Genomic DNA, 11,343 nt, shown 5'->3' with positions numbered 1-11,343 from the left:
GCCTGCCCACCAGCCCCTACACACAGGGACCAGCGACATCTAGCGACGGAGAGTGGTACTGAAGAGACTACAGTATATTACATTGTATTTCATTTAATGGTGTACTTACCTGCAGCTCCATCTTATGAATAAAGGAGATTAGATGTGAACGTCCTTATCACATCATCGTGCCAACAACTTCGGACGAAGAGAAACTTTACGTCAGGAAACTGCGATCCTGACAACACAGAAGTGTGACGAGGAGGAGGAGGAGGAGAGGCAGGCCCGGCAAGACAAGATCTACGGAAAGAGATGGACACAATCACCAAGGAGGCCAAGATGAACCTCATGGCTTGGGATGAAGAAAAAGAGACTTCACGCCAGAAGATCCCCATCCTGACAAAACACAAGTGTGATGTCGAGGACAATGAAAAGGAGGCTCTTCAAAGCTTCAGACATTGCTCTAAGAGGAAAAACAGCTGAGTGACTTCACTGAGGAGAGGGTCAGGGCTCACACAAGGGAGGATGCTCTTAGAGTGGAGCTGGAGGTGGCGGAAGCCGTTCATAGCTTCGATGAGCTGCTTGTGGAGGAGCTTAAAGAATGTTCATTGTAAAAGGGTTAGGGTCACTTGAGGAGCGGCTGCTGAGTGGGGAGGGCTCAAGTTTCGAGGAGGAGTGAGCCCGAATTGTTAGCATCAAAAATCAATCTAATCAATCTCATTAAATCATTCTGAAAACCTGAACTGATTGATTTGTGTTTGCTAAAGCTTTTGACAATATATGAACGAAGGAAAGAACTTGCAGTGATATTTGGTGATATAAATGTGTGCCTTGCTTTCTCTGCTGTCTTTTCTTGCCAAGTTGACTGAAGTTATTCAAATGTATTCAAGGATAAAACAACTGAACAAAGATATTGTACTGTAGATGACAGCTGGTTGATGGTAGTCATGATTTCTGGAGACTACCTCAATCCTGTCTTGGGATTTTCAGGCCTTTTTGCAAGGAGAGATTGTATAAAATCCCAAGCGAGCAAGACTCATAACCTCTGTACATTTACATTTTTTTGTTGCCATAGCGCCATCTATAGGTGAAATGCCATCATGATTTTGCAGAATTACCTGGAGGTGCACCTGTCTTCTAAATGTGCCTGCAACTGCACATTTGAAAGCTGCCATAACTTGAATGATTTCAAACAACAATTTGGCGTCCAAATATTCAATGTATCGACTTATTTTATAGAATTGGCTATACATATTATAGGAGGAGCAAGTGCAAAACATTCAAAATAGTTTAGGCTAATAGCTTGAAGTAGTAGGAGTAATGTCTCTCTTGGCCCATTGTCCAACTTTTCAACAAACTTTACCAAACTGACAAGATAAAAAACAGAAAATTATAGAATAGAAAAGGGAAATAGTCCCTTCAGACCCTGCGTCCACTGTGATTGACATCCCATGTTATTGGTTTCAGCTAATGAATGTATTACTTTAAATGTTGACTTCTGCCCAGTAAAAAAAGTAGACTCTTAATTCAATGCCTGCTTTTGGATTACAAGTTGCCTGGCGACAGAAGGCCTAGAATAACATAAACAGGAAGCTGATAACACTGATACAATTAATACTCTGATGGTTTATGAAGTTAGCACGACAATTTCAACCATAAAACATGTTTTTGTTTTCATTTTAGTACTGAGGTTATCAATTACTCCAAACGAAGTAACTCCTCCTCTGAACCCATATGAGTGTTGTGATACTGATGGCAGACATGACCAACATACTATACGCTCTGTGAGTTTGAAGGTTTGTCTGTTGAAAGGATATCAGAACGCTAACTGGCCTTAAAATGGGTCCACATTGAAATAGAAAGGGACACTTTTGTCATTTTGATGTAACAAAGTGTGAGTAAAAACAACAAAATAGAAATGAGAAATTAAAAGCTTTTACACACACACGTACAATGCAATGTAAGTTAAATACAGATACTACACTAACACTAATGAATGAGGAGAGAACTGACTCCTTACCCGTTTTCTTCACAGCTGAAGTCAGCCCTCTCTGAACACACACTCAGCAAAAATCGACTGTTCTCACAGAAAATTCATCTATTATTTCTCAATGGACTGAATCCCACTTAAGAACCGTATTAAATCTCAATATAAACCTCTGCGAGAGAGCGTTAATTGCAACCCCAGCACACTGTAAAATGCTTCCCCTGATCAATGGTTGGTGTAATATTCCAATAATATTCCTACAGGGATCCACAGTGTGTGGTGCTCAGCAGTGAGATGACCTTATCGTGGCTTTACATAGGTCTTTATGTGTTTTATGTATTTTATGTCATCTCAACAAGCTATCATTTTTATCTTGCTGCATGATAATGTATAGGTTTGCTTTTGAGGAATTTTATTTAGGCCTGTAGAATGAATTTTTCAGAAGGGCATGTTGTGGATACTGTGAGCGTTGAAGCCCTTGTTGATCATTATGGATGCCTCGTTGATTTATTTTATCTTTCATTTTCCTCAATGGTCGCTAGGGGGAGTTCATGTACAAACGCACACATTCAGATCCGGCGAATTACCAATCAATGCTACTGATGCTGTTCTTTTTACTTTTTCATGTTTTATTTCAGTGCCATGGTCTTATTCATTTTAAGATATATTATTATTATTATTATCATACATTTTTTTTTACTCGTATGATATTGGCAGTAAATAAAAACAGACTCTTTTAGAACGTCCACAGTTTCACTACTACAGTAAACTGAAGAATAATCTATAAAGATATTTCTCCTCTGAGTGAGATTTCCTCCCAACTAGATTTAATAAGGATTTTACTCCATATTTGGCAGGTAGGTCATTATCTTCAGAAATATTAATGCCAAAGCTTCATGTGGTTATTTGCCAAACTACTCATGTGTGGAATAACCAACTAGTTAATCACTAACTGAATCTTGTCATGTCTTTAAATCAAAATGACGACAGACATTTTAACGACATTTTTTACAATATCCTGCAGGAGGAAAATCACCAACATAAGAAGCTCATCAGCCAGCAGAAGGATCACTTGGTCTCTCTACATCAGGAGGTAAACTACTACACCGACGTATACTGTATTCTGAAACTTGGGCCTCTGAAGGGTCTTGCTTAAATATCAAAGGGACTTTCAATGTGTGTTTCACTTTTAGCCAATTGTTTTAGTTTATTATTATTCCTGATGTAGTTGAGATGATTTTAAATTCAGTTTTTTGTTTTTATATGATATGATGTAGGTCATATGATATGCATATGAAGTCACAGTGATAGTAATATGTGCAGAAGTAGTGATGCCAGTAATACCAGACTCTCTTTCACACTACACATAGTTGCATCATCAACTGCTGATATAGAAAATATTGTTTAGTGCAGCTTTAAGATAACAGTCATTCCTCTTTGCTATGTGCCATTTCTTCCCAGTGCCCGAGTTCCCCTCCTTCAATGGCCACGTCTGCTCCTACAGAACTGTTAAAACAGGACGCATGATGTAACCTCAAATGTCCAAGTTGATCCAAGCACTTATCCCTCACCACTCCCTACATGCCCCCTCCCCTGCCCTGCCCTGCCCTGGACCCCCCCCCCCCCCCCACATCACCCTGCCAAGGTCTGGCAAGTGTAAGGGAGGTGAGGGTTTTGAGGATCACTCGGTGGCATCCTATTGTGCGCTTGCCGCCTGAACTCACAGTATAGTATTACCCTCCTCGCATCATCACAGCACTAAAATAACAACAGCAGGGCTTTGTCTCAGTAAAGTCCTTTGTTTCGGTAGCCAAACATTTGAATGCGCACACACAATACACACATACAGGCACACACACACAAACAATGCCACACGCATTGTTTTGGATCAATCTCTTGGGGATTTCAGAGGACCACCAACCCAACTGCACATCTACTATTCTCAAGTGCACATATTCACTATCTAACATGGAATTAAAAGACTAGCTGGTATAGCCATGTGTTCAAGCAGTAATCTGATGATCCTATGAACATATGAGCACCATTCACAGGAATATAACCTCTTTTACACGGTCTCTATACAGTTTATGTTGTTTTTTCCTCCTTGTCTTGATCAAATGTTTAAAAATAAAATCAGAATGAGAGAGCAGGTTGTCTTTGAAAACCTTTATTAGACGGACAAGCACAGACCTAACGAATGGATATTTTCTATGAAGAATATAGGCAAGTGGTTGGAGTGCACAAAATGATAAGGACAATAATTGAATTAGTCTCAGATGAATGTGGGAACATAGTGTGGATAAAGCAGGAAGGGAGCAAGACAGCTCACTATGTTGATGCTGTCAATTGTCAGTTTTTGGCGTTTTGTCTTGATCCTCTTGAGCTCTTGAGTGAGTACCGTACAGAGACAATGCAGCCAACATTAAGATGCATGAATACACCACAGTCCATATCTCCTTCAAGGGCAGTGGGCCAGTTTCAAGTATGTCACGTACTTTCTATTTGATGAACATGACGACAAAAACGCTTTACTCCTGGTCCTTTTCCTCTCCGTGGGTAATGATGTGAACCAGGTTGTTATAGTCCAGGTTTCCTGCCACATCTGGGGGGAAGGCAGCAAACATCTGCTCCATCTAACCACCAAAAGAACAGATATTACCATCACTTTTATCAGAGCTTTACTCCCTTCAGACAGACAACACATAGCTCAGTGTGCATGAAAAGGTCTGATGATGATTCACTGGGGTTTTTTGTTGTTGTTGTTTTGTATGTAAATGTTTCTGACGTGGATGTAGCCGCTCGTCATGATGACGTTCATCCTTCGGTGCGTTTTGGAATCTCCCGCACACACAAAGCAATCTGACATAATAACGATAATTAGTGTAAAAGGACTACATTGTACCTCTTCGGGGGAGAATCGGTCGGCTTGTGTTGTTAGCATCTGTGTCACGCTGAACAGGAAAAAGAGAAGAAACACTGTATGAGTTGATGAGGCCTGTGTTCACACCAGGAGGAAATGTGCAGGTCATAATGGCTCTATTTATTGTGGAGTGGTACTGGGATGAATGATTGCTGTCAGACTCAGACGCAGTCATAAATTGTAAGTGAAAGCTCACATAACACATTGCAAATTGGCTTGGTGTGAGGAATGGAGTGCATTAAGCCACTTACTAGTCCTTCCTCAGCACACCTTTCCCCTCAGGGTCAAAGACTTTAAACGCATTGAGGATGGTCTCCTCTGGATCAGCACCTGGATACATTAACACAGTCAATACACTTCTCCAAACATATTTAAATTAATATGACTTGGGTTTAGCTTTTGTGATAAAATGTTAATCTTTAGCCAACGTGTTCTTACCTTTCAGCTTCTCACCGAACATGGTGAGGAAGACGGTGAAGTTGATAGGGCCAGGAGCCTCTTTGAGCATCTCATCAATCTCTTCCTGTTTCACATTGAGACGTCCTATTCAACGTAAACATATGACACAAGTAGATTAGCTGCACATTAAGAAAAATACGGACCTTGGCTGTTGTTGATCTAGGATCTGTTTTGCTTTATCTAATGATTACTCCTCAAAGACTATGATCTTTTTTATCTGCCACCACACTGAAGACTGAATATCGGTGACTTCAACATACCTAGAGCAGCAAAAGTGTCCCTCAGATCATTCTTGTCGATGAAGCCGTCTCTGTTCTGGTCCATGATAGTGAAGGCCTGAGGTCAGTGCGCGGGAGAAGGTACAGTACATATAAATGAGTCATGTGTTTTAGATTCTCTTTCTTCCCTTGAATATTTTGTGTGCCCTCTTTATAGGTGAACACTGGTAAGTATTTATAACCTGCACCCCCCCCCACCACCGGGGTTTAGCCCGGCATCCAGGGCATGCCCTACAGTTTATCTGCAGCCTAATCACTGATGACACAGTCTGGATTTCTGGGCACCACTGACCCTCATACCAGCATACCACAAGCCTCACTGTTGCCCAGCCAGGGGCAGGAAAATAGACAGGTGGACATACTACAACGATGAACAATGGCAGTGGAAAGACAGAGGAGGACATAAAGGGGAGAAGACATAGAGACCTCTGTATGTGCTGCTGTGTATTTTTAAAACAGAAACACTTGGATGATAATACTGAACATAGTGAGCTATAAACTATTCTCATGTCATCCACATCCAAATGTAAATCAGCGAAATAAAAATTTGATCGCTCAGCTTTCACCTCTTTAAATTCCTGGATCTGAGCCTGCTCAAACATGGAGAAGACGTTGGAGTTGGCTCCCTCTGCTGTCCTCTTCTTGGCTTTCTTGGGGGCCTTTTGGCACAAAGAAAGGAGGCGAGATGAGGCAGACACTACATACCAGTCAAGGTAAAGCTACATGTCAGACAACATAAATAAATAGGGGATGTGTAGCTTAATAACAGAAAATATTAACATATCATTTATAAAAGCGATGAGACAAGTGCATTAAACCTGAAAAAATGAGTTGACTGTCTAAGCCATATGAAGGCAATAACAATTTCACATTTATCATTTCAGTATCATTTAGAAAGTCAAACTCTGTGTTTCTTTTTTGTAATTTAGGATGCATTACATGTAGTATGTACATACCAACGCATTCAATGTTTGGTAAAAATGGAACTTTTGCAAAGGTGAGCTACTTCCCATCCAAATATGTGTTGATGTTTACTTGGTATTTCATCAAGCTAATCATTCATCACAGAAAATGTTGAGATATGTAGAGAAATATTAAATACCTAGAGTTTTAAATGATATAAACACACAGATGAGAGTGTTAAATTATTGCACTCATCTATCCTAAATACAGTTAGCATCCTTGAAGCCAAAAAATCATGTCCCATATCTGCCCTTGCACCATCAAACGGCACACACACACACAGACACACACACAGACACACAGAGTGACTTACCATGGCTGAGCAGCTGGGAGGTCAGACCAACAATGATGCCAGTGAACAATGGGGGAGATTGTGGGTAGCCTTTTGTAGCCCCATCGCTCAGCTCTACTGGATGATATTTATAAACTATGTCCACTTTAGGAAGTGATAGGTAATGATGCTTCATACAGCACATACAGTATTGCATGCTCGCAAAAAAAGCCCGCGCGCGCACACACACACACACACACACACACACACACACACACACCCATCTGTAGTAGCCACTCGCCCTGTGCGGTCGTGATTGACAATGGACAAAGAGATTGGAATAACTGGTTTAGAATATCAAGAGCAGACTGAAGGTTAAAACACTTACTCGCTTTAAACTGCCCTCTGTCCACAGACCACTGCCTTAACTGTCCAAACTACAGACAGCCACTGTATTAACTCAATGAAAGTGATGTTATAAATGCAAGACAGAGAATTAAATCTGCCAGACTGGTTTTAAAGTCTGCAGCCTCTTTTATACTTTGTCTAAACGATAAGGAGAATTGTGCTATTGTCAAACACGTTGAGCCGAACTTCCAGCACAGATGAGATGAAGTCACAAAATTGTTCTTAATATGGCAGAAATCAGGCAGCTTTCTTCCAGCTGACCACTTGTTTGACCTACTCACCTAGAGCAAACTTTTAAAACGTTTTTGTAACCGCTCAGACTCCATCTGAAAATTGGGTATTTTAAAACAGATAACTACGACCATTCAAATGGATGCAGTCTAAACTGCACTTTCTTCCCAAAAGTTTAAGGAAATGTTAAGGCTGGGTAGATGCTGAAAATTAGGACATGCACCCACCTAATGCATTAAATATAACTTGTGTGATGTAACTGTAGATGAAATACATTAGAGATAAATTAGAATAAAACTTCAAAAAGTCCTTGGAATAATGAATGAACACTGCAGAAAAATAAGAAATGATGTTCTGATTTTTATCAAACAGTTGAATAGATTGTATATATATAGTATATATGCACTTTGTATGTAGTTCCCAGGTGAAAAGATTTCACCAGTCCATCAGATGACAAGATAGAGGCCTATTTGAAGAACTGGATTATAAAGATCTTCATCTTTGACCCACTAAAGGTTTTGAAAACCTGAGCTGTCACAGCTTGTATCCAAGGACTGCAATTTTGAGCTTGAATTCATCCACTTTTACCAACGGATCATTTCTTGTCCTCATTGGATAGAAGACGTGATGAGAGAGCGTGGACAACACCAGCTCATTGAGTGTAATTTACTGGCCTGTCAGGACCGTGTTACCACCAACCTTAGTCACATTTCTCACATGGTTCTTCACATGATTGGCGCCAGCTTACCTTTCCCTGTCAATGTCATAGCACAGTATGGCACAGCGCGCATGCCACACACTATTTATGAGACCTCATGTATTCTTGAAAGGTAAAAGCACTTGTTGACATCCATGCCAATGAAATGTCTGACTGGAAACTTTCTCACCTCCATTGGCTTCTTCTCTACTGGAGCCTGTAGATGAAAGACAACAACCATGGCTCAGGTTGTTCTGTCAGATAAGATTAAGACAGAGAAAAACATTGATTCTTTAAATTCAATTCAAAATGAGATGACATGGAGGATACAGGCCAATGAAGGAGCTGCAAAGGATGTCTTCGGCCTACTTTGCACACTACACTGGTGTTAGATTTAAAGAGCTTGTGAAACTAAGCTCAGTGTTGTCAACAGCAGTAGGTGCCACATACTCAAGTGCGACACAGAGCATGTCCTTACATTGTGCTACGTGTCTCTGCACCATTAACAAGTCGTCCAGTACCACTTGTGGCTCCCGGGTCAAGAAAAGTGACAGTCTGTGAAAATGAGACTGGGTTAGGAGGTGAGGCCTCCGGTGGGTGATCTATAAAGAGAGGTGCTGAAAGCCTCCCTCCACTCTGTCCACTCACTGCCACATTAACTACTGTTGATGAACTAACAGCAGAAGGAGGTCAGAGGAGTTATTGTTAACCGACAGAGCAGATGCTATTGTTGAGAACTTCGAGCTCTTCTCAGTTTCTGATCCGAGCAGCCGCTGCAGCTACCGTGACTGGAATGGCAGGCCATCGTCGCATTGGCTGAGCGCTGGGATCAGACACCTATAAATAGACTAACTGCTTCTAACACAATGGACATGGACAAATGGTCATTTCACGGACAAGCCTCAAGAGTGAGCGGTGCGCAGAAAGCAGAAGGAAAGAGCTTCAGATATGACCTGTTTTTCTCTTCCCTCACATTATATAGAGTGGATTAAAGGTGTCTGTGTCTGTAATTTATAATAACTAAACAATTAAAGGATATTATAGCTGCTCAGTTGCTCAGTGGCACACAAGCACAACATAAGGAGACAAAGTGAAAGACAATGGTTATAATATTTAATATTCTGTGACAAAATCTCTACAGGGAACGCTAATAAAACATTTGTTAGCAGACATCAATATCATATCCAGCGTTACGGCGTTATGATTCAGTATCATGTGAAAAGAAATACAAATTAAAAAGAATATAAAAATAAAATAAAGCAGGATGGGGAAACCCCTTTTGTATCGAGTCCTATAGAGACCAGTGGAAAACATGTGCAATCTGTAGCATTGGGTGCTTTTTCTTGAATATTTGTGACCAATGAATCAGTTCCATCTTCTTGGCTTAAATACATTCAGGAAGATTTTTACATCTTAAAAAGAACCAAAATGGATTCAGAAAGTTGGAGAAACATCTTCCAATTGAGCGCCCTACTGTTAGCAGACACACTGGGCAAGTTAAAAGTGTGGCATCTCATCTGTATATATTCTAAAAACTATAACTATAAACTATATACTATTCTAAAAAATATTCTATTTCCATACATCAAATTATGATGTATAGAAATAAAAATCAGCTTCGTCAAGTGTAAGCACCTTGACAATGAGAGCCAAAATATATTTGGACGGATTTTTAGTGTTTTTTTAAAGTTGGACTGGCTGTTTAACTTGCCAAGAGTGCCTTAATAAAAGAAAAAGAAGAGATTTAGTAATTATAATCATGAATTTACTGTGCAAATAGGTAACAGTTAAAGAAAGGAGATGTTATTCACGTGCTTCGTTGCTAAATCTTGGGAGTAAAAACTGAACCCAAATGAGGCAGAAGCAGAAGACAACACTCTGTTTCATTTCAGATATACATATCCATGCCATTTACGAATCAGGAGAAAAAAAACAAAGATTATTTTCATCTTCAACTTGAACAATTTTGGGTTATATACAATATAAGGGACATTGTACAAAAAGAAATGCTCAAGTACTATGTTATAAGCTTCAAACATGATTTTTTTCCCCCCTTCCTGTCATATAGTTCAGCACTGAGGTTTTGCCTTTGACAGATGGAAGTGCATACACGAGTTGGATCCAGATACAATCACTCACTTGATAAAGGATGTTTGGACATATTAAAAGAATACTCATTGGACATTCAAGAGGACACGTATCACTTTTTTTTCTTTAACAAAAATAGACATGGCTTATCCAGCCTTGAAATTCCTTCTCAATATATATAAAATTATGTCTCCTCTATTTACAGTCAGATAGCGTTCTGAAGGATTAGAAAGTCCTGCTGAGGATTGTGGGTAGTGCAGTTTTTTAGTGTCAACCTATACAAGGGCAGACAATCATCTGGTGTGTGGTTCTGCAGGGAGGGTTCAATTATTTAAATTTGATTTAAATTTGTCTGTGCTCCAGCCAAGTCCCGTCACCGTAACCAACCACAGTCTTGACAGAAGACTGAGATTAACAGAGAATGATTGTAGTTAGCTGATAATGATTGTGTGTTGACACGTCAGCGCAGGGCTGGAGCCAGAAATGCTACTAGTTGGTTACTCTCCTGCCCTGATCTGTAGCTACTGTGGACTGAGCTGAGTGTGGAAAGGAGCCAGCTGCATTAATACTATTTTGAGTGAATCTCTGCCATTTTCACTAGTGACTGACTTTGTAAATATTTAGGCATTGACCTGTAAGATAAAGTTGCTACGGCTGTGCTTATCTATTGTCGTCACTACTGTCTGGAGTCTGAAACTAGCAAAACCCACTAAGTCAGGTCTAAAGTTGAGAACTCATAACCCAGATTTTGTTTTTGAACAAGAAACCAAATTGAATTACTAATCCCTTCTCAGAGTACTGAGCACATACTGAAATACATCTCAAAAAACCCTGCTCAAAAAGCTGTTAAATATGGCATTTTGTTGACCTTTATTGTCTTGGGTCAGTTCATTGAGAAAAATAACCTGATTCTAATGACATCTATTTATTTCTCTCATTCTCTCTCTGTTCTGACGGCTACTGTTGTTTTCCTCTGTGGGTTTGTCAGCTTCGATGTCAGGCAAAACTGATGTGTGGCAGTGTTTCATCATGAGTTGGTGACATTCTCACTGGATCTCTGCT

At 40.1% G+C, this 11,343-nt stretch overlaps 1 protein-coding gene across 1 annotated transcript; it reads right to left on the bottom strand.

Annotated features, from left to right (window-relative positions):
• Positions 1 to 4,117: 4,117 nt before the first annotated feature.
• myl2a (myosin, light chain 2a, regulatory, cardiac, slow) lies at positions 4,118 to 6,951 on the bottom strand. Its single transcript, XM_070903164.1, has 7 exons — positions 6,900 to 6,951; positions 6,190 to 6,282; positions 5,606 to 5,681; positions 5,325 to 5,429; positions 5,138 to 5,216; positions 4,869 to 4,917; positions 4,118 to 4,599 (listed from the first exon to the last, which is right to left on the bottom strand). Exons 1-7 carry the CDS (start codon positions 6,900 to 6,902, stop codon positions 4,495 to 4,497), a joined length of 510 nt encoding a protein of 169 aa, XP_070759265.1. The 5' UTR covers positions 6,903 to 6,951; the 3' UTR covers positions 4,118 to 4,494.
• Between the last annotated feature and the right edge of the window lie 4,392 nt (positions 6,952 to 11,343).

This window comes from Enoplosus armatus, chromosome 3 (genome assembly GCF_043641665.1).
Source record: "Enoplosus armatus isolate fEnoArm2 chromosome 3, fEnoArm2.hap1, whole genome shotgun sequence".
In the NCBI taxonomy this organism is placed as follows: Eukaryota; Metazoa; Chordata; class Actinopteri; order Centrarchiformes; family Enoplosidae; genus Enoplosus; species Enoplosus armatus.
Note: the sequence above shows the minus strand (reverse complement) of the source record. Positions and strands in the feature narration are given on the sequence as shown.

What these genes read in the sequence shown, in the direction of transcription:
- myl2a (XM_070903164.1), bottom strand. An exon ending in GGACACTTTTGCTGCTCTAG is followed by an intron (nt 5,430 to 5,605) that starts GTATGTTGAAGT and finishes TACGTTGAATAG; the next exon opens with GACGTCTCAATGTGAAACAG. An exon ending in GTTCGGTGAGAAGCTGAAAG is followed by an intron (nt 5,217 to 5,324) that starts GTAAGAACACGT and finishes TAATGTATCCAG; the next exon opens with GTGCTGATCCAGAGGAGACC.